The sequence below is a fragment of the Lampetra planeri genome, chromosome 1 (genome assembly GCF_965212315.1).
Source record: "Lampetra planeri chromosome 1, kcLamPlan1.2.h2, whole genome shotgun sequence".
Taxonomy (NCBI): domain Eukaryota; kingdom Metazoa; phylum Chordata; class Hyperoartia; order Petromyzontiformes; family Petromyzontidae; genus Lampetra; species Lampetra planeri.
The window spans coordinates 8263492-8291336 of NC_136107.1; the positions used below are offsets into that span (position 1 = coordinate 8263492).

The 27845-nt window shown below is 50.4% G+C and overlaps 1 protein-coding gene across 1 annotated transcript; it reads left to right on the top strand.

Moving 5' to 3' along the window:
- The first annotated feature begins 1505 nt into the window (after positions 1 to 1505).
- Positions 1506 to 27790, top strand: KRIT1 (KRIT1 ankyrin repeat containing). Its single transcript, XM_078621621.1, has 18 exons — positions 1506 to 1799; positions 3689 to 3769; positions 5065 to 5187; positions 5412 to 5577; positions 5701 to 5793; positions 6677 to 6806; positions 15316 to 15583; positions 16217 to 16374; positions 16755 to 16898; positions 17202 to 17358; positions 17490 to 17597; positions 21375 to 21531; positions 22561 to 22715; positions 23287 to 23453; positions 23856 to 23943; positions 24569 to 24775; positions 25392 to 25508; positions 25896 to 27790. Exons 3-18 carry the CDS (start codon positions 5086 to 5088, stop codon positions 25986 to 25988), a joined length of 2310 nt encoding a protein of 769 aa, XP_078477747.1. The 5' UTR covers positions 1506 to 1799; positions 3689 to 3769; positions 5065 to 5085; the 3' UTR covers positions 25989 to 27790.
- The last annotated feature ends 55 nt before the right edge of the window (positions 27791 to 27845 follow it).

Genomic DNA, 27845 nt, shown 5'->3' on the forward strand with positions numbered 1-27845 from the left:
TCCGCGGTCAATCACACCGACTCACTCACCCAGTGTGACAACATCGCACCAGGGTCCGTGGTAAATCACACCGACTCGCTCACCCAGCGTGACAACATTGCACCAGGGTCCGCGGTCAATCACACAGATTCATTCACCAGCGTGACAACATCGCACCAGGGTCCGCGGTCAATCACACAGATTCATTCACCCAGCGTGACAACATCGCACCAGGGTCCGCGGTCAATCACACAGACTCATTCACCCAGCGTGACAACATCGCACCAGGGTCCGTGGTCAATCACACAGACTCATTCACCCAGCGTGACAACATCGCACCAGGGTCCGTGGTCAATCACACAGATTCATTCACCCAGCGTGACAACATCGCACCAGGGTCCGCGGTCAATCACACAGACTCATTAACCCAGCGTGACAACATCGCACCAGGGTCCGTGGTCAATCACACAGACTCATTCACCCAGCGTGACAACATCGCACCAGGGTCCGCGGTCAATCACACCGACTAATTCACCCAGTGTGACAACATCGCACCAGGGTCCGCGGTCAATCACACCGACTAATTCACCCAGTGTGACAACATCGCACCAGGGTCCGCGGTAAATCACACCGACTCACCCAGTGTAACAACATCGCACCAGGGTCCGCGGTCAATCACACCGACTCACACACCCAGTGTGACAACATCGCACCAGGGTCCGCGGTCAATCACACCGATTCACTCACCCAGTGTGACAACATCGCACCAGGGTCCGCGGTCAATCACACAGACTCATTCACCCAGCGTGACAACATCGCACCAGGGTCCGTGGTCAATCACACAGACTCATTCACCCAGCGTGACAACATCGCACCAGGGTCCGTGGTCAATCACACAGATTCATTCACCCAGCGTGACAACATCGCACCAGGGTCCGCGGTCAATCACACAGACTCATTAACCCAGCGTGACAACATCGCACCAGGGTCCGTGGTCAATCACACAGACTCATTCACCCAGCGTGACAACATCGCACCAGGGTCCGCGGTCAATCACACCGACTAATTCACCCAGTGTGACAACATCGCACCAGGGTCCGCGGTCAATCACACCGACTAATTCACCCAGTGTGACAACATCGCACCAGGGTCCGCGGTAAATCACACCGACTCACCCAGTGTAACAACATTGCACCAGGGTCCGCGGTCAATCACACCGACTCACACACCCAGTGTGACAACATCGCACCAGGGTCCGCGGTCAATCACACCGACTCACTCACCCAGTGTGACAACATCGCACCAGGGTCCGCGGTCAATCACACCGACTCATTCACCCAGCGTGACAACATCGCACCAGGGTCCGCGGTCAATCACACCGACTCGCCCAGTGTGACAACATCGCACCAGGGTCCGCGGTAAATCACATAGACTCACCCAGTGTGTGACAGTGTAGCACCAGGGTCCGCGGTCAATCACACCGACTCATTTACCCAGTGTGACAATAAAGCACCAGGGTCCGCGGTCAATCACACAGATTCACTCACCCAGCGCGACAACATCGCACCAGGGCCCGTGGTCGTTTACAGAGACACTTACGCACCTTTCGTTGCAAACTTGCTCTACTTCCAGACAATGAAAGTTTTCAACAAACCGCGGCGCGTGTCTCGCACCAATGCGAGTTCATTTTAATGCGCAAATCCACGCGGTCCCTGAGCGGCGCGCGCGCCCCCCTCACCCCACCACCGACCCCGGGGAGACAAAGACGGACGGGGAGAAGTGGCGGCGGCGGTGGTGGTGGACACAGCGCGACTGGCGTGGTGAGTGAGATGGCCACTGTGAACCTGGTCACTAAACGAGGGCGTGGGGCCCACAGTACAATGGCAAACACTGAAGATTTGGTCAACAAACTCAGCGGCGTTCTGTCCCAATATCGTGACTGGGAGCGTCTCGCGTTTGATGTCCACGCGTCCGAATGAGCCACCGACCCATGTTTGCCGTGTTGCAGTCGTGCACTATCGCGATTTTAATAAGTGGGTTACACTACAAGTCGTCGTGGTACAACAGAAGTTGTGAGTTATTCTTGGTTCTTTCGGTAAAGTCGCATAGAAGGGAAATAATACAATAATACAAATATTAAACAATACAAATTCTCACGACGTTTCGACTGCAATACAAGCAATCATCATCAGGTGTGATGATTGCTTGATGATTTTTGCTGATGCCGATTGCTTGTGTTGCAGTCGAAACATCGTGAGAATTGTTATTGTTTTATATTTGTATTATTTTATTATTTCCCTTCTACGTGGCTTTACCGAAAGAACCAAGAAGATGAATCCCTGCAGTCACGAAAGCTTTAAATCGAAATTCAGTTGTGAGTTATTGTTGTTGGTGCCCGGGCTGGTTGGGGGGGGGGGTTGTATTCGGCGTGAGGCGACGCGTGTTTCTAATGTTTCTGCGGTGAAGCTATTTACGCCCCATGCCACATGGACTCACGTTGTCTGTGCTGCTGCACTTCTTGGTGTTATAAGAACCACAATAACACGCTCAGCCTGCTTCATAGGGGACGTTCAAAGATCCTTTGACGTCGCTCACAAGAGGAGCCCCCCACACCACCCCACTGGGTTCTGCTACCAAGGGTCCAAATTTGCCGAATTCGAAATTGACTCAATCAATTCTAGATTTGAAGTTTTCGTGACTGCAAGGATTCATACTCTTTGGTTTTTTCGGTAATATAAATGAAATAACTGATTTAATTAAATCACTGATTTAATTCATATTAATGTTTTACCTACGTGACTTTACCGAAAAAAACAAAGAGTAGTGACTAAATTTCGATTTAAAGCTTTCGTGACTGCAGGGATTCATCTTCTTGGTACTTTCGGTAAAGTCACGTAGAAGGAAAATAATAACATAATAAAAATAAAACATAATAAAATAATATAATATGACTTTACCGAAAGAACCAAGAAGAGTAGTGACTAATTTGGCAAGATACACAGTGATCATTGCCCCCTACCGGTAGACTAATACCCCAGGTGTCACTCTTGCAGATGTATGTACTGCATGTTGAACTTCTTTCGCACCGTATGTTGCTGACCGTGCTCATGCGAGGTGCGGGTGTTTAAGGACAACACATCAAACTCACCCTGGCCTCTCAACTGGTAAAACTAAATAAACCAATACAGTACTAATTGAGGTTTTTGTTTGTTCGATCGCGTAAATATATAAATGTGTCGTTAAACCCGCCACCACCCGACACAGCCAACTAGTAAGGGTTGTCACGTAAACAGAACGTGGCCAATTTGTCACTAGCACAGCACCACCGGTGTGTTGGAGAGCCAAGCCACAACCTCGACTACCTGCCAGAGGCTTTGATCCTGGAAGTCGCTTGTGTCAACGTCGCTCTGTGTGCCTACATGTAACGTGATCGCAAGCAGCCTGGGCTGCAGGCTTTTTATCAGGGGCAACATTGGAAAGCTGAGGCTCCAGAGATGAAATGAAAAACAACTCCGCTTCCTGTGAGTGTTGTTGCTGCGGCCCTGCCCATGATTTCCCATCAGCTGTGAGCAAGGCATCCCAGGGAGCGTTGCATGTGTTGTTCTCCATTGTCCAGTGACTAGTTTTGTGCAAAAAGCACAACAGTACAGTTATATATGCTGGCTTGTATTGTGTTTAAGTTATACCCTCTGCTGTTATCGCTCTCCAGAAAACAACCAACCAAACACGAACAATGCTGCTGAGATAGCGCAGCTCGTCATAAAGACGACGACGACCTCAGGGACATTTTGTGAGTCTTGAATGTCATACACGTGTAATGTAGTAACTCGGCGGGAGACGACTTCACGGGTAGCACACTCTTTTATTTCACCAACTATAGTTACACGGGTGACTAACACCAGCTATAGTTACTCGGGTGACCAACACCCACTTAGTTACACGGGTGGCTAACACCAGCCTAACCCACACGGTTCTCCTGGCTATACCAACACGGGCTCTTACGCCCCGTAGCCTCTCGGAACACACCCAGCCGGGATGTCCGTCTCGACTCTGGGTCCCACAGTCCCGACCCACATGGGCGTCGGACCACGGGTCCCACAGTCTCGCCTCCGAGCCACACAGGGCCCCGGTCCTGACAAGGACAGCGGGACTAGGGGTCTCAGGGCACTACTTCTTCAACTCCGTCTTCAATCTTCAACTGGTTAACAACAACCCCGAGTGCTCCCGCGCGTCCTCTTTTATGTCCATCCTGCGGACGTCGCTGAGAGCACCTATCCCATTTGACCAATCACTGCGCACTGCCCACGATCCCCTTTTCTCACCTCGTGTCAGCGCGCACAATCCCCCTACGCCGCGCCGCCCCGTACTCACTCCCGGCGCGCGCGTCCACACCACGCCCACATGCGTGCCCAACCCCGCACCCCGCGCCGCCCCGTAATCCATCACTGTCGGCGCACGTCAACACCACCACTACACAAGCACCAAACCTTCCAAAACCTTCCATGACGTAACTTGATCTGTTTCGCACAATTACAACTGTTAAAACTCCACTCATCTATGACTACTTTTATCAGATATTCAGATAGTAAACATGGACAAACTAATCATTCACCACAGAGAACGTAATTATATTCTTGTTAATTATATTATTCATTGTTTAGGTGGGTTCTACAGTGCATGCGTACTATGATCTGTAATATTAAGCATAAGCGGCCTTGGTTAGGATACGCCTTTGTTCATTTTCTCCTGCCTCTGCTCTATGGAACTCTCTTGTTCAGGCACAGATTTAAGACCTTTTTCATCTCCTCTTCCCAGTGATGGACTATCTGTATCCTCCTTTGCATTTTTCTCATTTTCCTCAATGCCCATTGGACTGTTCCCACTGAAAATGGCCTAAAAAAACTCCTCCCGTATCTTGAGTAACCAACATGTGAGTGCCTAACTTGTATTGAGATACAGTCACACGCAAATGTATGGAGGTGGTGCAGTCATCAGTAAATGCGTTACAGTGAATCCCATTGTCCTTTGCTGTGAATGACCATGCCGTGCTGACAGCTGTCTGTGACTCGTTGGGTGCCCGGCTAGAGAGGCGGGTTGTGGGCGGCCATGGCTGGCTGTGATGAAGCGGAGCGTCTCTACGCGGCCGTCATCCGGCCCAAGAAGATCACGAGCCCGGCCTCCATGGAGTACCACCCTAAGAGCTACGAGGTAGAACCCCCCCCCCCCCCACTCTCCCCCGGTGCCTCTCTCGGTGCTAAAAGTAAATGCCAATTTTAAATTATTCCTGACTAAAATATTAACATAACTGTCCTGCTATAAGGTTTTGCCTATATCAGTGGGCTCTCATCAGCTCAAATAAAGGATAGTGAATTTATAATTGAGAAAAATGAGTTACGCTCCCAATTACATGCCGCCTTTGGTCTTGCTGTTAGATTTTGCTGTGTGAGAAGGAGATTCAGAATGATGCGCAAGAGAAGAAAAGGAGGAAAGTTTTGCTCGGTACAACTTTCCCTGGTGACGGAGAGGCTGGGAGAACCATACTGGAATATGTCTTTGAAATGACCAAACAAATGTCACCCATTAACCAAGGCTTGAGAGGTGGGTTTTCTTGTCATTCAACAGAAGCGCATAAAACAATAACAACGATTTCTCTGGTATTGTTTGAAATAGAATGCCGCTGTACGGTTACATTTGTGACGTTTGTTGTTTTTTCTTCTTCAGGGAAACGGTCGGTTTTAATCAAGAGGTTTGGTGCTGATGAGAGCGGTGTTGACCACGAAGTGGAGCTCTACATTGTCCCCACCACGATCAAGGGTAACGGAGTGTGATAATACAGTGTGTGATTAGTGAGCATCTGCACAGCGCACCCGTGAGCCCTGCACTCAAAAGTATGCACGTCACACAAGGTTAGGGGTTGACTCCGGCCTATCTATCCCCTACAGTTCATAACATAAGCACCACTTTGTGGGAAGTTATTGCTCGCTATTGGATTACACCAGTGGGCTCAGGGCCATGAATGATGAGCATCTCCCCATGCTCTGCAGATTAACGCCTTTAATGTGTTGTTCATGCAATATATCTTACCATGCGGAACCATACTGTGGGGGGGATGTCACTGTCGTGAATTGCATTACATGAAGCCAGTATTTGTTAAAAAAAAAGGAATCAACTGAAAAATTGGGATCTACCTAAGAAAAAAAAAATTGAAAGTCCAAAATACCATTATGTTCACAAGGAATCCATCAGCCTAGATAGCTACTTTGACACAAGCACATATTTTTTTGAACAAGCTAACTTCAGTATTGACTAACTGGATAATGTTGGTTACACAGGCAACAGGAAAGCACATTTAAGTAACAATTAAGAATGATTCTGTGGCTCTTTATATTCAGTTTAAGATACCGGCAATAATAATGTTAAATACTCAAGTCGGAGTAGACTCGTTTGACATGGAACTGAGTAAGACTCCTCTTCTTTGTGGGATACTGATTGCCATATACTGGCCCCCAACATAGCAATATGCAGTTTTCCTACTGCTGGCCAACAGAGATGAATGCTGCCTTAGTACCCATTAGAGGAAGACGTCCCTCTGCTGCAGGCTTCTCTTGTGTTTTTTACGTGTTCACTGTTGACATACGTCGCGGTCAGAGGGTTTCCACTGTGTGTAATGCGAGTACCACTGCGCTGGTTTGTCTAGATAACGCACGGCTGGCCTACAGCCCGAGCAGCCCTGGCTTCTACTGCCTGCAGGACATCCTGAGGGTGTGCGGCGAGACCGGAGCCCAGTTCTCTCCTCTCACCAGCACGATGCTGCTCGCCCTCGACAGGTGGAACATTTAACACACATGGACAGTCGACCCCGCTTGTGTATTCCGCATGACCACATGGTCCCCTTGAGTGCATTGTCGTGTTTTGTTACTCCCAGATTCCCAACATTACTTAACAATTAAGCACCTGTAATTATTTTCTGACAAGCATACACGACTTAAATATTTTGCAAACGCAAGCACGTGCTGCAGTATAAAGCCCCGATGGGTGGCGCTGGGGCGAGAGTGCTCAGCTGACAATGTGAAGTTTGTGAGCTTAAGTCCTAGGGATCAACTAAGCCCTTTATTACTGCAGAGGTCAGTCAGTGTGCTCTACTTGCTGGGAATCTAACAGAAGTCGCTGTCTGGAGAGGCTGGCCTTGCCTTAGAAACATGAATTTATTACGACTGGTATATGGTCACCAGTGGAGATAAGTCCACCCGACACGAATTTGAGCAGGGACACACTTTGATTTTTACGGAATAAATGTTAATTACAGGTTTACTTAACAAGTAGAATCAGAATCAGAAACGGTTTTAATCGCCATGTAAGTTTGCACAAACAAGGAATTCACTATGGCGGGACGGTGCATACATTGAACAAGTAGGAATCTTAACTTATATAAAAGGTATACACTCTAACTATACTAACGTTACAAAGTATAAGTAATACTAAAGGGCTAAAATCTTTAAAATTATGAATAAGTAGACCTTATAAAATGCAAAATGTAAAATGTTAATTAGCCGTATTAAACAATCTTAAAATACAAAAATACAAATAAGATTACACGTTGTAAGTATGGAAAGGTGTAATTATGTAGATAAAATGTTATAGTAAGTGTAGAGTGTTCATTAATGGCAGTCTCTATTGATTCTGCTGAGATTGATCGTGGTTGTATTTTATTAGTGATCATTTACACCATTGGAACCTCATTTGCCAGTAAAAATATGATAATTGGTTTTTTACCCTTCTATCTGGCAAAAAAACTGACAACTTTTTACAAGGAGTCATGTTTGCATATGTAATGTAGGAACTTGGCGGGAGACGACCTTACGGGTAGCACACTCTTTTATTAACACCAACGTATATTACACGGGTGGCTAACTCCAGCCTTAACCCACGGGGTTCCCCCGGCTACACCCACACGGGCTCTTACGCCCCGTAGCCTCTCGGAACACACCCAGCCGGGGTGTCCGTCTCAACTCTGGGTCCCACAGTCTCGGTCCACAGGGACGTCAGACCACGGGTCCCACAGTCTCGCCTCCGAGCCACACAGGGCCCCGGCCCTCACAAGGACAGCGGGACTAGGGGTCTCAGGGCCTACCTCTGAACTCCGTCTTCGGTCTTTGACTGGTTAACAACTTCCCGAGTGCTCCCGTGCGTCCCCCTTTATAGTCCTTCATGCGGACGTCGCTGAGAGCACCCACCCCAGTTGACCAATCACTGCGCGCTGCCCACGATCCTCTTTCCCACCTTGTGTCAGCGCGCACAACCACGCACCCCGCACCGCCCCGTAATCTCTCACTCCCGGCGCGCGCGTCAACACCACGCCTACATCGCGTGCCCAACCACGCACCCCGCGCCGCCCCGTGATCTCTCACTGCGGGCGCGCGTCCGCACCACCACTACATCACCCCCTACCACATAGCTCGCAGCCGACCCGGCTGCTATAAAAAAAATCTTATTACCCCCCCCCCGTGTGTGTCCCGTAACACAAGCAACAACAACAACAACACAACACAACAAGAACAATATGTACAACGCGGCGGGCGACAACAATAAATGTGTATGCAAAAAAATGACTCGTGCAGCGTCCCTTCATTTCCGAGCGCCCCTTGAACGGGACATTACACCGGGCAGAAGGGGAACGCGGCGGAGAGCTCGGTTTTTTTTTTTTCATGAAAAGTGTTGTGTCTTAGCACGAGTCCGCCTGGCCGGTCCGTCGTACGGCACCAGACGCGGTTGACCGTCCTGTGGTGCCGGCAGTCCAGGAAGGCACGGGGCAGGCATCGGAGATCCGCGCGTGCCGCGGGGTTCCGGTTCCCGACGGTCAACAGCCGTCAGGTCCGAGACACCTGGGAGTGGGTCAGGTGGAGACACGTGAGGATCAGCCTGCGACACATCCCTCCCCGAGTCGACGGCCACATCACACGCTCGGTCGTTACGGCACAAAGGAGGCCATGCGGTGCCGCGAAGGGTTTCAGCCGGGAGGGGTGTACGTACCAACGGCGTTTTTCCCATTTAATCTGGATACTCTGGGGTCGTGCAACACGCACAATTTCCACCGGTCCCCTCCATGGTCTCAACAATTTAGGCGACGTAGCCAACGGTGCATGTGGACAGTGCAGCCAGGCCTTATCACCTGGTTTCCAATCGTGCGTATACACCTTTCGTTCATGCAATCTTTCGTTAGCGATCTGGCGAGACCTCAAATTCAACCTCGCAGCCTCTCGCGCTTCAGCCAGTTTGGCGATATTAAATTTGATGTGGTCGGCCAATTTAGATTTCGCACGTGGCTGGGAAATCCCCAGTTGGACATCCATGGCCGGATCGGCCTCCCGCCCATACATGAGAAACAATGGGGAAAACCCCGTCGCTGCATGAGGGGCCATTCGATAGGCCGCGAGTACCCCAGGTACCTGTAAGTCCCAATCAACCTGATCGTTGCAAACCTGTTGGCACAGCATAGAAGTAATCGTCCTGTTCAGACGTTCAACCATTCCATCAGTCTGCGGGTGGTACGGGGAGGTACGCACTTTCTTTGTACCCAACAGGTCGCACACCTCGCGCAACAAAACGCTCGAAAAATTCTTCCCTTGGTCCGTCAGCAAGCGTTCGGGGGCGCCTTTGTCCAAAACATAGCCCTGGACAAAGGCGTCCGCCACTGCCGCAGCCGACTGGTTGGCGAGTGGCCATGCCATGGGCCATCGGGTGAAGTATTCTACGCCAACCAGCAGGTACTTATTACCCCTAGGTGTAGCGGGAAAGGGCCGCAAGATGTCGAGCGCAACCAGTTCGTTTGTGCGCGAAACCTGAATGGATTGTAGCGGTGGATTAGCCGCTATTGGTGGCGGTTTCCTTTGGGGCGCACCCCACACATCCCTTAAGGATGTTTGCCACGTCGTTGCCCATACCCGGCCAATAATAGTCACGTTGGATTAGGGCGAGCGTTTTGTGAAATCCCAAATGCATGAGTCGTTTGTGAGCAGCCAGAATGACCCTACCCCGCATAGCAAATGGCACAACGAGCGCATGACGCCGAGACATGTTGTCCCACTTCATCAGGAGGCCCTGTCTGACCACCCAGGAACCGGCCCGCGTCTCCCCCCCCCCGGGAGCGTCAGCCTTCCGACGCAGCGTGAGTAGGGAGCTGTCGGCCATTTGGAGACAGCCCCACTCGATAAGAGGCAACGCTAGTAACGAGTCCCTCCCCGTGGGAGCGGCGGGCGCGTCGACCCCCGGAGCGTCAGTGGCGGCGAGCAAAACTTCCGCGGGGACGGCGACAGGGGGTTTACACCGCGCCGATCCCAGAAGACATGCGCATTCCGAGCGGGGCGGCAATCGCGACAAGGCATCCGCATTCGAGTGCCGCAATCCCTTACGGTAAATCGTCGTGAATTGGTAGTCTTGGAGGACCTCCAGCCATCGGGACAATTGGCCGGAGGGTTGCGCCACCCGCATAGCGTATTGGAGAGCCGCGTGGTCCGTACGAACAGTAAAATGACGGCCGTAGAGATACGGCCTGAATTGCTGTATAAAAAAAACGATCGCTAGCAATTCACGACGTGTTACACAGTAGCGTTGTTCCGCAGGTGACAAAACTCTGCTACCATAGGCGACCACCCGTTCGACCCCCCTGACCACCTGTGAGAGCACTCCCCCGATACCCGTGTTACTGGCATCCGTGTCAAGCAGGAACGGTTGCGTGAAATCGGGGTAACACAAAGGGGGAGCCCGCACCAAGGCGTCTCGAAGGGAGCAGAACGCAGCCTCCTCTTCCGGCCCCCAGTGAAACCTTACTCCTTTAGCCGTCAAAGCGTGCAGGGGCCTGGCTATGGTGGCAAAATGTTCGACAAAACGGCGGTAGTAGGAGGCGAATCCTATGAAGCTGCGGACTTCAGTGACTGAGGTTGGCGTTGGCCATGAGCTGACGCAGTGCGTCTTAGCAGGGTCTGTAGAGATCCCTGAACGGCCAACGATATGCCCCAAGTACCTGACCGATTCCCGAAGCAGGTAACATTTCGCCGGTTTAAATTTTAATTTAGCGGAACGCATCCTGAGGAACACCGCTCTCAGTCGCTGGAGGTGCTCCTCGAAAGTCCGGCTGAAAACGATGATATCATCGAGGTAAATCAAACAGGTGTCCCATTGGAGTCCTGACAAAACCAATTCCATGAGCCTCTGGAACGTGGTGGGAGCGGAATGTAAGCCCATGGGCAATCGATTGAATTCAAATAGGCCTCCTGGTGTCCGGAAAGCGGTCTTTAGTTTCGATTCGTCATCGAGGGGCAATTGCCAAAATCCCGAAAGCAGGTCAAGCGTCGAAAAAAACTGTGCTCCCGCCAAGGCATCCAGCGACTCATCCATCCTGGGGAGTGGATACGCGTCGGCCATTGAGATTTTGTTTAGGCGGCGGAAATCCACACAGAACCGCAAGGACCCGTCCTGTTTTTTAACAAGGACGATGGGAGCACCCCACGGACTGGAAGAGGGCGAAATGATGTCGGCCGCCAACATGTCATTAACAGCCGACTGCACATGCTCCTTCTCGGCTGGGCTGAGCCGGAAGGGATTCTGCCGAATAGGGGCCGCGTCACCCGTCGCTATGTGGTGGCGCAACAGGTCTGTGCAGCCAATATCGTACTTGTGTCTGCTAAACACGTCAGCGAATTCGAGTAGCAAGCCCCTCAACGCTCCCAACTGCACACTAGACAAGTTACCAGACCCAGCACACAACGAGTCCAACCACTCTGTCCCCTCCTCAAATGGAGGATGCGTATTGAGGCCCGAATCCACGTGTGCAACGAGCTGTTCATCGACGGGTAGCGGCGCCGCGTGAGCCAGCACCGTGCCCTGTGTAATTACGGCTGGCCGCGACCCCGTATTCAGAACCATAACGAACGGCTCACTGTCCGCCCGCACCATGGTCTGAGCTACCGTTAAGTCGAGGCCCCCAACAGCTCTGTTTGACGGCCCCAACAGAACACCCTTTCCCGCCGCATCCACCCCGAGGGGTTTCCTCAATCGAAGGGGTACCAACATTTGCGATCCCGGGGGTACCCGTACAGTCTGAGTTGCCAGCGCCTGAACCGTCGCACAAACCGTGCGTATTTTTGTAGGACTCGTCAAAAATGCAACCTGCCGTCCCGATGGAAGCTCAATGCAGGCCTGATCGATGAGAATTTTGATGGGCATTTTAGCCAGAAAGTCCGTACCCAGTAAACAAGGAACTGCCAGAGATGATGATACAAAAATAGGACCCGCCAATTTGATATCGCCAATACAAATAGTCGCCCGAATCTGTCCGATGATTCCCAAGGATCCCCCGTTCGCCGCGTAAAATGGTACGTCCACCGGCAAAAGGGGTCGACATTGGACGGGAAGGATGTTATAAATAAGGTCCGAAATGATAGTGGCTGACGCACCCGTGTCCACCAGCACCCGGACCTCAACCCCGTCAATAAAACCCGTTACCATGGACGACCCGGCCGACGCAGCCACTATCCTGTGGGCCAATTCGGACCATTCGACTGCTTTCGGGCCGTGTACGAACCCCCCTCGCCGAACCGAATCCCCGGTACCCATACGCGGTCCCCCCACCGCGAAGCGGCGACCCGAGTGTGCCGTGTATGTGGACCGAGCGTGTGGGGTGCCGCGACTTGCCGGGGTTAGCTGGGACGACTTGGGGCCTTGGTCGTCGTCCGGACGTGGTCCCGTGGCGCGCTGACGCGGAGCCCGGCACCCGGACGCGACGTGACCCCGAAGGCCGCAGTTGTAACACATGACGAGGGACGTCGTGGGTTTCGGTTGCTCCAGCTTGCGGGACGAACGTGTGGGCGAACGACCTCCCGCTCTCCACTCCCCCGGTCTCGACACGGTGAAGGCCTCCTCTCGAGCCGTAGCAGTCTGAGGCTCGGCGACCGTGGCGGCAGGTGCCGCGATCCCCGCCGATGCACAGACGACCGTCGCGCTTGAGGACCTCGTGTGCGTGAATACTAGTAGCAATCCCCAAGGAGCAGATGTCCATTTCGTCCGCCGTATTGATGGGGACTCCCAGGTCGTGAGCCAACGCCAGCAGCTGCTCTGTCACCATGGCGTCCTTCCCCTCCTTGTCCATGCGGGGAAAAGCAGCGTCCGCCAGGGCGAGCAGCGCCGTGCGATAGGCGAGCGTAGTTTCTCCAACCATCTTGCGCCGTTCGTAGAACTGGTGGCGACAGGTCGAGGGCGGTCCGAACACCTTAGCCATTAGATGTAGCGCGGCCTGGAGCGTTGAGCGGGACGACCTTGGGGCGGATGTGAAGGCCGCAAGCGCGTCGTCGTCGAGCGTCGCTGGCAGCGCGCGTAGGGCAGTGGTGTCGGACCACCCCGACATTTCTTGATGTGCGAGGAACCTTCGTTGGAAGGCCCCCCAGTCGCCCCCGTCTGCCTTGAACGCCGTCAGCGCGGGCAGTCGTTGCTGGAAGACCTGGTCGTCGTCCTCCGAGGAATGCTTTTCCCGCGCGCCGCTGTGGTTGACGAAAATGTCGGCTCCGTCGGCAGGCGCATGGTGGAGAGCTCTGGCGCGCGCCGATGACGCGGGCTGTGCAGAGTGGAGGTCTCCGACCACGTGGTGTCCACGCTTCCCGCCAACCGATGGTGGACCCTCAAAAATGGCGCCAATTTCAAAACTTTCGGCGCGAAGCGCATTCTGGCGGGATCCCTCCGGCCGCGCTCCCTCCTCCAACCTCGTAGTCGTCCTTCCGCCTGCTGAAACGGTGATTTCCGCCAAAATTGAAGCGGCGGCGAGCAGCAACTCCGCCAGGCGGGAGTGTGCATCCTGTAGGCTGGTGTCGGAGGCGAGCGGAGCGTCGGCCATCGCCGCGGAGTGCTGCATCGGCGGCAACTCCTCGTCCTCTCCTTCCGAGGTTTGTGGCTCCGGTACGCCGTCGTCTTCCCGATCTCGCTCGTGGGTACGGGTAGTCTTCCTAGTATCCATCCTTTTGAAGACAGGTTTACTTCTGACGCCAGTTGTAATGTAGGAACTTGGCGGGAGACGACCTTACGGGTAGCACACTCTTTTATTAACACCAACGTATATTACACGGGTGGCTAACTCCAGCCTTAACCCACGGGGTTCCCCCGGCTACACCCACACGGGCTCTTACGCCCCGTAGCCTCTCGGAACACACCCAGCCGGGGTGTCCGTCTCGACTCTGGGTCCCATAGTCTCGGTCCACAGGGACGTCAGACCACGGGTCCCACAGTCTCGCCTCCGAGCCACACAGGGCCCCGGCCCTCACAAGGACAGCGGGACTAGGGGTCTCAGGGCCTACCTCTGAACTCCGTCTTCGGTCTTCGACTGGTTAACAACTTCCCGAGTGCTCCCGCGCGTCCCCCTTTATAGTCCTTCATGCGGACGTCGATGAGAGCACCCACCCCAGTTGACCAATCACTGCGCGCTGCCCACGATCCTCTTTCCCACCTTGTGTCAGCGCGCACAACCACGCACCCCGCACCGCCCCGTAATCTCTCACTCCCGGCACGCGCGTCAACACCACGCCTACATCGCGTGCCCAACCACGCACCCCGCGCCGCCCCGTGATCTCTCACTGCGGGCGCGCGTCCGCACCACCACTACACATAGACCACAATACCTGCAGTCATAATGCAAACAAAAAACATAACTCTGATAATGTGCACTGTCCTTGAAGTTGATTGGTCCACACCCGAGACAGCTTTCCTTAGAGTCTAGTCTCACATGGGTTGTAAAAAGTTGTCAGTTTTATTTCCAGATAGAAGGGTAAAAAAACAATTATCATATTTTTACTGGCAAATGAGGTTCCAATGGTGTAAATGCTTACCCCGAGCTCTCATACTCTGATGGTGCATTGTCTTTGAGTTGTACGCCTTTTGGCGTCATCTGGTCCAACACATGTGAGACTAGGCTCTAAGAAAAGCTGTCTCGGGTGTGGACCAATCAACTTCAAGGACAGTGCAGATTATCAGAGTTATGTTTTTTGTTTGCATTATGACTGCAGGTATTGTGGTCTATGCAAATATGACTCCTTGTAAAAAGTTGTCAGTTTTGTTGCCAGATAGAAGGGTAAAAAACCAATTATCAGGATGACAACTGTTGATTCGTCACAGAGTTATCTTTTTTAACGAGATCGTTGGGATGATAGGAAGAATGGACTGGCAGTCCTAACCTCTTCAGTACCATGCGCGAGATTGTGGGCCACCGTTCAGCAGCGTCACATACGACCTGTGCCACCCTGTGTGTCGTGCCGCCCCGGCGTGACGCCCCGCTTGACGCGTGCCGCTGGTTGACAGGTGGCTTGGCGAGCAGCACACCGTGCCCCTGGCCATCGTGGGGCTCTTCCGTCCGTCCGCCTCCGAGCGCATCAAGATGGCCGTGGTGAGCCCGGCCTACAGGGACACGGAGGGTGATGTGGAGGGTGAGGTGGGGCGTGAGCGCACGCCACGCAAGGGTCCCGCCTGCTCAGCCCTGGAGGCTCGTGCTCGCATGCTGGAGCTGGAGAAGCCTGAGATCTGCATCCTGAACCCGCTGTTCGGCTCGGACCTGCAGTACACGTCTCGGGTACGTGCGTGGCCCAGCTGCCGGTGCACACCGCCCACTTAGGTTCCTAATTGAAAAGTACAGTTGGCATGAAATACTTTTTTCATTCGCAGATAAACCAAGCAAAGTGACTCCTTTCTTCGTTCATTTTGAATTGCTCTAAAAGTAAAGCTTTGACTAACAATGGAGAGCATGGCATGCGTTTTAATAAATGTCTCAAAATGACAACAAATAATTATGAAACCATTGCAACAATGTTAATGTCACAAATATGAATGGGCACATTTCTATATATTTTAGTATTCTATATTTATTTAAAAAAACTCCCAGATTGTGATTATTTTAAGTTAATGGAAACTACTCAGCCATCGTTATTTTAGTTGCATTAAAATAGGCACCACCTTGTATAAATTGAACAGTGGATGTCTGGAAGAGAGATGTATCACTGTCATTGTAGTGTGGTGGCCCGAGCCATTGTACAAATTCTAAAGAACTGTGCACCACTCATAATGGAAGAGAGACACTGTCACTTTCTGCCTTTGAAATTGTGAGAGGAGTCTGCTGTTGGTGTTGAGGTGTGAGTTGTCATTGTAGTTGGGTGCACGTGGTTGGGAATGGGCCTTGTGAATATGTGCGTGGGGATTGTGTGTGCAGGTGGACAAGGTGGTTGTCAACCCCTACTTCGGGCTGGGTGTGCCGGACTACTCCCGTATCTGCGTTACGCGTCCTTGCTTGTGGCGGTCCAGTGTGGGCAGCGACATGGGTAGTGACGGCAAGGCTGCTGGTGCTGGTGCTGCTGCTGCTGCTATACAGTGAGTGCTCCGCCCTGCCCATTGTTCGGACAGAGGCGCCGTCGCTCGGCATCTTTCCGAGGTCGGAAAAGTGCTCGGCGTTTCAACTCGCAGAAAAATGCAAGTTGAACTCCTAGTGTGGCGTTGACACAGACCACCATTCTTCTGGGGTAAATAAAAGGTCAGCAATAAACATTTTATGGAGAAAACTCACTCCATGGGAATTTCTAAATTCTGCCATTTGCTCAGGGCCACCAGAGATAATTCCCCCATGGCTGTTTGAGCGAGGAGGCATGCTGACCTTCTGACTTAACGTCTATTAATGAGTAATTGATATGCGTGTTCCAAGCTGCGTGCTACAGCGTGGCTCAGCAGCATATTTATCGCACTTGTGAGCACAGGGAGCCGCACTGGATGGAGGAGTTTCCCCTTCACCGCAGCGCGTGCGAGGGCGACCGAGTGCGGTTGACATCCCTGCTGGAGGCCGGGCAGCCCGTGCACCAGCTGGACCATGACCAGTGGGCGCCCATCCACTACGCCTGCTGGTACCCAGTGCATGCAGGATACTCCTTCCCCCGCACCTCCGATGAACACGGTTGGCTACATATGGTCGAAATAAGTTCAACATACATACACACACACACATACACGATATGTTTAGACTGCATTTTGATGTAAGTTGGCTCGGTCCATTTTAGAACCATGTTGGGCCCTGGCTGGGTCTACATCATCCTAAATTCTGTTCCTACAAACAGCATGGCCTCATGAGACCTTACTCTTTCGTGATTCTGCAACTTACAATCTCTTCTGTACACGTGTGACCGTGTGCCCGTGCTGGTGGTGTACAGGTATGGCCAAGTGGAGGCAACGCAGGTGTTGCTGGAGCAGGGACGTTGTGACCCCAACCTCCCCACGGGACAGGGCAGCACGGCGCTACACTTCTCTGCAGGGGGGGGACACACAGCCATAGTCAGTCTGCTGCTTAATCACCGCGAGATTGACCGAGTGAGTGCATCTCAGTCGCACAAAGGGCTCGCTAACAGCACGTGCCTCAACAGCTTGTGTGGCTATAGAGAGATTGTTTTCTTAAGTGTTTTCTGTGTGTTGTGCATCCTTGTGCATCCTTGTGCGGACAGTTTGTGGAGGACCAGCAGGGACGATCACCCGTGCAGGTGTGCGAGGAGAATCGACAGGGCGACTGGGAGGGGGTGGTCCGGCTTTTGCGAGATTCAGTCAACAAGACGGTAAGGCAGAGGTGTGGATGTGGGGGAAAGTAGGGAAAGAGAAAGTGTTGTGCCACAATGCCATCTGGGCCAGATACTGTTCTACAGGTCACCTGCAGAAATGAGACGCACGGTCTGTGATGTCCTAAGTTTAGTTTACATTCAGATTTGGCAGAAAATTACAAAAGTTACGTGTATGAATCAGGAATTGCCTAATCCAGTGTTTCCCAAATTCTTTCCGGTTCGAGGCACACTTAGATTAATGTAATTTAGCATGGCACACTGACTCCTGATTTATAATAAGAATCGTTTTTTTTTTTAAACACATCTTTGTTGGCAAAGGAAAAAAGCGTGGTCTTAAGATGTAATTTTAACCTACTTGGTACCATGGCGTTGTGTGACTTTCTCCGCACACCATGGGACACTGTGGAAGGGAGTAAGATGGTCCACCAATCCATGGTGTTGGTTCACCACTTTTTAGCTTCAGTTGAACTTAATCACTGCAGGAAGATGTGCAGGCACCAAAATCAGTTTTCTTTTCATATTAGTAAATTTTCTTGCCTTAAAAGTAAAAATTCTCCACTGTAAAATTAGCTTGGAAAAGATGGCTGCCCCACCCTTCTTGAAAGGGCATGGCCAGCTGATGTAGCGTGTCTTAGCTGCTCTTGATTTCATCCTTTCCCATATGAATGCACAGAGCAGAAACCCACAGTGCCGTTAGGTTTACATAAATAATCAATAAAATTCATAATCAACGTTTTTGGGTTTAGATCAGTAAAAAAGTGTCACGTTGACAAAAGACAAATAGTTCACTGCTTTAGCCCACCGGTGTGTTGAAGCGTGAAACCACAACATTTACAATTTGAGTACGACGTTTCGCTGGTAATTGCATCCAGCATCATCGGGCAATTCGCCAGAATGGTGAGGCTCTGCTGTGTCTCCCGTTCTTATATAGAGCAGCAGCAGGGTGACGTCATCATTAACTCATTAATTCGTCAGGTGCAAAGCAGTGAACTATTTGTCTTTTGTCAACGTGACACTTTTTTACTGATTGGCCGTGTCGGGTGGTGGAGGGTTACGACACATTTATAAATAACGCGATCTAAACCCAAAAACGTTGATTATGAATAATATTGGTCGCGAAAGCCTACGTGTTAAATAAAAAAAATGTTCCTTCATGTATGACGTTCAGAATTGTTTTTGCTGCGGCACACCAGTTGGATAGAATTTTGTTCAACATGAAATATTTGTATTTGACCTCCGATGCCCGGCTACACAACTGGAAAGTTGCAGTCATGGGTCAACTCATCGCATAATTTATACAGGGTCAATAACATTAATGCTACTTTGTAACAAGTCAACAGTAGTTTTCCTTCGAGGAAATTGGCCCCTGTCTTGAGAATGTGGAATATTCTAGATTTGAAGCTTTCGTGACTGCAAGGAATCATATTCTTAGGTTTTTTCGGTAAAGTCACGTAGGTAAAACATCAAAATTAATGAAAATAAAATAAAATAAAACAAAAATCACGACGTTTCGGAGGCAACACAAGTCTCCGTCATCAGGTGGGACCGTCACAGCCGAATTAGCTGCATCAAGTGAGGCAATGATTCAAGATGTAATCCCTTATAAGCAAGTTGAAGGGGGGAGGAGAGGGGGGGGGAGCTCATCAGAATGTGGTAGCCAATGAATGGAACGTATCGGGAGGGAGGGGGGCGGGGCTCAAAGACAGCACGGAGTGCTAACAACAACGCATCGGGAGGGGGAGGGGGGGGGGGCGGGGCCAAAAAAAGAACGACGGCTTGGACACGGTTGCTGCTGCACACGCCAACATCAGATACTCTGCTCCCTTTCGCAGGCAAGACCTCTTCGGCAGTACTCAACTCAACCCAATTAGTTTCTATGGTTAAGGACATGGTACTATCTCCTGATGACATCCTCGTCAGCTTTGATGTAGTATCTTTGTTTACCAAAGTCCCAGTACCGGACACCCTAACAATAATTGAGGACTTAGTCCAACATGGATTGAATTCTGATGCACCTGCGCTGGTTAGGCATTGCCTCACCAACACCTATTTTACCTGGAATGGCACCTTCTACAAACAGAATGAGGGTACCCCTATGGGCTCCCCTTTGTCACCAGTTATAGCCAACATGTTCATGGAAAAGTTTGAATCAGACGCCATCCAGACATCCACCCTGCGTCCTTCCCTGTGGAAGAGGTATGTGGATGACACTTTCGTCATCTGGCCACATGGCCTCCCAGCATTGAACCACTTCTTGGACCACATCAATTCTAGACACCCATCCATCAGATTCACCATGGAAGTGGAGAAAGACGGTAAACTACCATTCTTGGATATTCTGTTTGAGAGGAGGCCTGACGGATCCTTGGGACATTCTGTCTACAGGAAAGCCACCCACACAGATTCCTACTTGAAACCGGATTCCCACCACCACCCATCTCAAAAGAATTCTCTCATCAAAACGCTATACCACAGAGCCCATGGCATTTCTGACAAACACCACCTGACCGGTGAATTAAGACATGTACATCGGGCCCTCAGGATGAACGGATACTCTGACCGTACTATCCGCCAAGCTGTCTCTCCCACCACACAGAAACAGCCACATGAAACTCCGACCAAAACCATCACGTTACCATACATAGCAGGCGTGACCAAAAAGATCTCCAAAATTCTAAACAAACATAAGATCCAAGTCCGATTCAGTACAGTGCATAAAATCCGTGATCTGATTCCATCTGTGAAGGATGTCGTTCCTGACTTACAGTATCCTGGAGTCTACAAATTGAGTTGCATTTGTGGTGATTGCTACATTGGAGAAACGAAACGTCATGTTTCTGATCGTGTCCGTGAGCACAAGTCAGATCTGAAACACGGCAGAACTGATTCTTCTGCCGTTGCCGATCATTGCTACAACTCGGTGGGCTCTCATGAAATTGTCTTTTCCGAGACCAAGGTTCTCTGCAAACCTCCCGGCTACCATCAAAGGTTTGTATACGAAGCCATACAAATATACAAACACAGACATAATTTCAACCGTGATGATGGGTACAAACTTAGTAATCATTGGAAAGATGTTATCAACCACGCAAAAAAGACTTAATTACACTTTTTTGGACCATCTTATCTGACAGGCACTATTTTACTTTACTTTACCGAGTGTTAACATCCCCAGTTGTTTAACAGTACTCTCTTCATTGTTCAGCCAGCATTGGTATAAACATGGGCATTTTCGTTCTTTTGTCTATCATGTGTATCAGGCCTCCCCTCCCCCTCTCTGTCCATTGTGTTGGCGTGTGCAGCAGCAACCGCGTCCAAGCCGTCGTTCTTTTTTTGGCCCCCCCCCTCCCGATGCGTTGTACTTAGCACTCCGTGCTGTCTTTGAGCCCCGCCCCCCTCCCTCCCGATACGTTCCATTCATTGGCTACCACATTCTGATGAGCTCCCCCCCCCCCCTCTCCTCCCCCCTTCAACTTGCTTATAAGGGATTACATCTTGAATCATTGCCTCACTTGATGCAGCTAATTCGGCTGTGACGGTCCCACCTGATGACGGAGACTTGTGTTGCCTCCGAAACGTCGTGATTTTTGTTTTATTTTATTTTATTTTCATTAATTTTGATGTTTTACCTACATGACTTTACCGAAAAAACCTAAGAATAATGTGGAATATTCCCCACTTGCTCGTTGCCGACAGAGGGAAGCACTGCCCCACTGCTCATGCGAGACACTGACGATTGACTTGACACATGGCATATGCGTGTGTGCACTGCAGTTTGAAAAGGTGCGCGTGTACCGCGTGGATGGGTCGTACCGTGCTGTGGAATTACCGCGTGGGAATAACACCACGGTGCAGCAGGTGATAGACGCACTGCGTCTTCCTGCGCCAGCCCTGGAATGCACCACCATCTGGATCTGCTCGCCAAACCTCAGTATGTGCACTGGGGTGTCTGTATTTGAATCGGTGTGTATTTGTGTGTAATGGCAAATATGCACAACTGTATGGCCATGTTATGCGTGATCTAGTGGAAGATTAATGAGATGATTTCACTTGGATGCCTCTTTATATGTAGACCATGATCTGCAGCCCACTTAGCCCATGGGTTAATACACCTAGGGCTAATTCCAAGTGTTTACGTCTAAAAGGGAATTTCATTCCAAAGTGTCAGTTTTATGTATTCCCTATTTAGTGCGAGGAATTTGTGGCAAGGCAAGATAGGCAATGCTGAAGTCTACAAGAGAACATGGCAGGTAAATTTTGTAGATATTGAGCAAAAGGGTTTTTGTTGGGTGGTACGTGAAGGATGGGAGAGGAGCGGTTACTGAGGCAGGCATTGAAATCGTTGCCATTAGGCCGGTCACTAAGGAGAAGACTGAAGAGCAAATGGTAGGGGACTGTTAAGGCAGATCTTGGAGGTTGCATGTGGACTGTGCATCAGCTGCGAGATTTGGCAAAAGGTAGAAAGTATTAGCATGGTGTGGTGGCATCAACGGCTTTGTCCATGATGACATCCTGATATCACTGTAACTCAGTCAGGAAGTGATGTATTTGGAGCACTCAAGTCAGAACTGGGGTTAAATCATGGTCAGGGGAAATTCATCCCATGTGAGTTTCATCTAGCACTCAAAGTAGAGGCACCAGACCCAACATGCAGCTAGGTTGTGCTGTGTAAGAGCTTTTCAACTCCAAATTGGAATATCGTGAAAGCCCAGTGCTGCTCAAAGTCAACCCGTCCCATTATCGAGTGTCAGTAAACCGAGTACCACAAATGAGTACCGTTTTGAGGGATGTCAACAGTGGATGTTTCTTGGGGAGACTGAGCATGGAATTTTCAGGGCCACCACTGGGAGACACTGGGCCACACTTATTTGAGCGGTGAAACATTTTGACGTTTTTTTTTAGAGCAGCGCCCTTGCCCGACGCAGCATAGCGAGTGAGCATGGCGCCATGTGTTTGACAGCCCTGCAGCTGAAACCGTTCCACAAGCCCCTGCAGCACGTGCGGGACTGGGCCGAGATAGTGGCAGAGCTCACATCAGTGCCTCCCCAAGAGGAGGACCCCCCACGGCTCATGCTGCGGCGTGACGTGCGGCTCAGCCTGGAGGCCGAGGCTCAGGTGGGGACCGCATGGTGCAATCCACTTACACTGTCTGTAGGTGGATTGGTGGCAGTGAGTGTTGGTGGCTGGTGGTGGTGAGTGACGGTGCTTGCCCGTGCCGTGTGTGTGTTTGAGTGTGTGAAGGTGAGTGAGCCGGTTGTGGTGAGAGACAGTGCTTGCTGGCGATGGTGAGTGACGGTGCTTGCCCGTGCCGTGTGTGTGTGTTTGAGTGTGTGAAGGTGAGTGAGCTGGTTGTGATGAGAGACGGTGCTTGCTGGCGATGGTGAGTGACGGTGCTTGCCCGTGCTGTGCGTGTGTGTGGAGGTGAGCGAGCCGGTTGTGGTGAGAGACAGTGCTTGCTGGCGATGGTGAGTGACGGTGCTTACCCGTGCCGTGTGTGTGTTTGAGTGTGTGAAGGTGAGTGAGCCGGTTGTGGTGAGAGATGGTGCTTGCTGGCGATGGTGAGTGACGGTGCTTGCCCGTGCTGTGCGTGTGCGTGTGGAGGTGAGCGAGCCGGTTGTGGTGAGAGACGGTGCTTGCTGGCGATGGTGAGTGACGGTGCTTGCCCGTGCTGTGCGTGTGTGTGGAGGTGAGCGAGCCGGCAGCGGTGGGCGTACTCTTTGAGGAGGCACGCGTGCAGCTGCTGGAGGGCATGTACTCGTGCACAGGCGTGGAGGCAACACGACTTGCTGCACTTCTGCTTCTCATTCACTATGGACTCTACGATGCCAAGAAGCACAAGCAGGGATTCCTCACGTACGTAACTGCACACTGCATGGCACGGGCTGCCTAATACTCAAACCGTGAGTAGGATTTATCTTGTCAGGCGGGATACCACACACCTGCAGTGGGGTTGGTGGATCGCACTGAGAGAATGTGTGCTGTGAGACTCCAAACCTATTGGGCCTCAACGTGGCCTTGAGATGGCGATACAGCATATGGGCAGCCACCCAAACTGTGTGGACCTTTGAGTTTTTTCCTCACGTTTTTGAGGTTTCTCTGGGTACGTATATTTTTTTCAAAGAACAAGGATCTTTCCTTGATCATCATCAGCCATCATCTGTCTTCCATTGAAGGAGCGCAGACTACACTGGTTCACTGTATGGTCCATAGCTTTGGTTGCATGGCTTATGTCTCTCTTTGTGTTTGCGTTATCAGTGAGGAAAACCTGAACCTGTTTGTTTCAAGCAACAAACTGAAGAACAAGGCACACAACTGGATCCATCGCATATTGCATGAGTACAAGGTTATAACAATAACTCTGCTGCATAGGGACTGCCATTGCGGACAATTCTCATTTTCAAACACAAGTGCAAATTACGTGTGAATGTGTGTTGACTATGTGAGTGTGTTGACTGTATGTGAATGTGTGTTGACTGTACTAATATATTCTGTGAATCTGTGCGTTGACCATGTGAATGTGGGTGTGCGATGACTGGATGAATGTGTGTATGTGTGTTCACTGTATAGAAGTGTGTATTGACCATGTGTGCTGTATGTGGGTGTGCTGTGTGCATTGGACTCCACGGTGGCGAGATGTTAACTACCTCGTCTGGTATACAGGATGTCGTGGGTTCGATCCCGACCCTGCATGTTGTCTCCGTGGTCGCGTGACTTTTTCTCCAGATCCTCCGGTTTTCCCCTCCACATATTGAATCAACATGCGTTTACAGTATATGGCTGCTATAAATTTCCACATGATACGCCACTTCATTGAGCTATCATTTGTGGTCAGGTGACTTCTAAAAAAGAGCTATATAGCTCAGTGGGCCTTACCTGGTAACATAAAAAAAAGTTTAGTTAAAAAAATTGTAGCAATTATCGAATGTGTGCAGACTGTGAAACTTTGATCACTGACCGCGTGAATGCAGCACCTGAGCCGTGCGAGCAGCGGGGAGGAGAGCCCCGCCGAGTTGCAGCGCCGCTTCCTGCAGGCGTGCTGGGCCTTTCCCACCTACGGCTCGGCCTTCTTCCAGGGCCACATTTACACCAAAGCAGGCACCGCCGGGCACAAGGCCCTGCCCGTGATCGTGGGCGTGAGCTGCCGCGGAGTACAGCTCCTCAACGCCGACACCAAGGTGAATCCCACTCTATGCTTATCGTGAGAGGGCACGTGCACATGCAGTTGTGTAGTTGTGTGTGTGTGTGTGAGACAGATCGGAGCCTGCTTGGTCGGCATTAACCATCTAGAAATGATCCTTATGACGCTGTGGTGGATTCCCGTCATCCACTCCGACTTGCACCATTCCGCTATCAAGGATGACACTCCGCCACACTTTGCTAAATAGGACAAAGAATCAGATCGAAAAACACCTTACGTAAAAATCATTGTGGATTAAGATCCAAAAGGGTTTTAGTGATCAGATCCTTATGGTAAGACACTGATAGAAAACAGTTGGCTCAGGGTCAGCATGTTAGCAGAGCAGGGAAGCACTTTGTGTTGACAACTTCACCATCACTGCCACAGGCCACCACGTGGGATCCAAGAGGAGCTCCTTAACCACAAACCATCTCATACGTGACACCTCCCAACATTCTTTCCTGCATACATAGCAGTTCATCTGTAGCAAATTGCATTTGTTTGGATAAATAGTGATGTTTCCGTGTGTGCAGTATGCAAATGCTGTACATGTGCACTGTTGATGTTTGGCTACCCATGTGCTGTAACTGAAATGCCACGTGTGCCTGCACTAGGCGCTACTTCTGAGTGTTTGCTACGCCAAAATGACGTGGGACCGAGCCGTGGGAGAGGCCTGCCTGCACATCCACAAACTGGATGACCGTATCAACTACGCAGTCTACACTAAGCAGGTGCAGCGCAACAGAAATAAGCGTAGTTTCCACCATTGTATGCACATCGCTTAAATAATTTTGCTTGTTTGGATTCCTGGAATTTCTACATGGCAAACTGTATCTTCATCATTCATCCTGTCATATATAGATCCTGACCCCTGTCATAGATTCATGTTGAATATAACACCACTGATTCAGAGCTACTATTGGAAATAACTTGACCTGCACTTTTTTGTCCCTGCAAGATGTCTTGCACATGATCCCAGTGCAATCCACCAGCTCCACCTACAAGTCACTGGATTACTGATACGTTCCACCTAGCTCTGCCGTCAAGTGTTTCTCTCTCGCGTTTTCTTCAGTGGTCACTGTCTCCTCTCACATTCTCGCTGTCTGTGCGCTCGACAGGTTAGCCTCATCATCAAACTAATGGCCAAGCTGAGCAGCCAGCAAGAGCCCAAGACACCGACACCTTCAGAAGGTGGCAGTGAGCGCCTGTGACCGAGACTGTGGGAGGACTGCCTGCCAACGGTGCACACGACAAGCTTAGCACGAGCTCACGAGTTTGAACCCAGAGTGTTTGTTTATAATAGGTGTCCTACTGAGACACATACATAGTGTACATATATATACATACATTTTGTACTTTTTTTCACTTGTTCTTTATGCAGAAATTATTTCATTTCTGAATGTGTCAGTAGAGTATTGAGAAGTGATCTTGGACGTTCATCAGGATATCGGTGCTTTTGCACCACATAAAGCTCCGTCAATATCACCACATTGTTCTAGTCCATATTATTTAAGTGGTGGTGACATGGCCCAGCAGTTGCGCATTTCGCTGTTCAAATCTGGTAGGCCACCCTGATTAATACATCGGATGTACAATCCGCAAAAAATAGGTGTGGTCTGCTTCACAGTCGATGTTAAAGATCCCGTGATGTAATTCCAAGAGGGCATTGTTTGCTGGTGTCATAGTCGAAATTTTCTAACTTTGAAAAATAATGCAGAAATTTACCAGGACCCTCCTGTAAGAGTCTTGAGACTCACTAATACTATCCTCTGTAAACAAGTGTAATAAGTTATAATAAAAGGGAAATTTGTGAATATGTGTGTCTTCAAAATATTTAGCGTACTTCCCGACATGCAACAAACTTGAAATTTGCCATGTGGGTACTTTCCAGACTACACCATGCAACAATTATAAAAATACACTTATTTTTTTTGGGGGGGGGGCTCAATAATGCATATTTTATTTGCACGGCAAGTGAGCTGTGACGTCACATTTGGCATGTGACCCGTATGTGGAAGCGTAACAGTGTGCCTGCTGATCGCGGGTAAAGTGAAATACAAATGTGTTGCAGGTCTAAGGCGTTCTTCGCACAGCATTGCTTTATTATTTCAGTCGTTTAATGCCGTACGCACCCTAAAAGCTGTGTCTGCAGCAAGCGCGTGTATGTGTACCTATGGACGCGCGCGCGTGTGGGGGGAGCGGTCGTGTAGCGGTTAGCGCGCTGCGCTACGAACCTGGCGACCCGAGTTCGATTCCCGCTCACGGCCACCGCCGGTGACGATTTTTTAACCGGTCCTAGGCCTCCCCTAGGTCGACTCAGCCTCAAACGAGTAACTGGTGTGGTGTGTGAACATTGCCACTGGGGAAACAAAGGCGGCCGGGCATGGTGAATCCTAGTCCGGGCGAAGCCGGGTAGTAAAGTTAGTAAGTTATAAAAGTGTTACTCAAATCCACATCCATTAAACACCATGGATTGTGGACAGTGGTATAGCATAGGATGAAAATCACTGAAAATAATCTAAGCTAACACTTCAAGGAGTGGCCTTTCTTTAGTGCAAAGAAAGAGCGAAAGCATACGATTGTCAAACATGTGGATTTAAAATATGGTGCCCAAAAACAGTCAAATTTGAATATTGTGCTATAACAGTAGGAGATTTCACTGTGCCATCCTATCACAGTTGTGGAATGGCTGGCTTTTGCTGTGCCCACACTATGCTGTGGCCATTTAAATGAGCAGACTATCACTTCACTGCTGCTGTCCACCTGTGTGTGCTGCTTGTGAAGCTGTGCAGACGTTTTCAATCGCACACATGTCATGTGTTGCTGTCATCACATTGCCAAGTGCTGGTAATTCTGCATTCATAATCACCTTTGGACGAAGGCCTCCCCCACACCGTTTCGGTTATGGTAGCCTTCACTTGTTTGGATAAAGGAGTACCATATTATATTTTGATATGTGATGAACTGAATAAATATTGAGCTGATCAAGTTCAGCGCTATAACAAGAATTTCATTAAGCTGCCCGTGTGCTTATCTTCATGTTCTCAAACATGACTTTTATACTCTCT

What these genes read in the sequence shown, in the direction of transcription:
- KRIT1 (XM_078621621.1), top strand. Translation starts at nt 5,086, where the DNA reads ATGGCTGGCTGTGATGAAGCGGAGCGTCTCTACGCGGCCGTCATCCGG. An exon ending in GCCTGGAGGCCGAGGCTCAG is followed by an intron (nt 22,716 to 23,286) that starts GTGGGGACCGCA and finishes GTGTGTGTGGAG; the next exon opens with GTGAGCGAGCCGGCAGCGGT. An exon ending in CACAAGCAGGGATTCCTCAC is followed by an intron (nt 23,454 to 23,855) that starts GTACGTAACTGC and finishes TTGCGTTATCAG; the next exon opens with TGAGGAAAACCTGAACCTGT.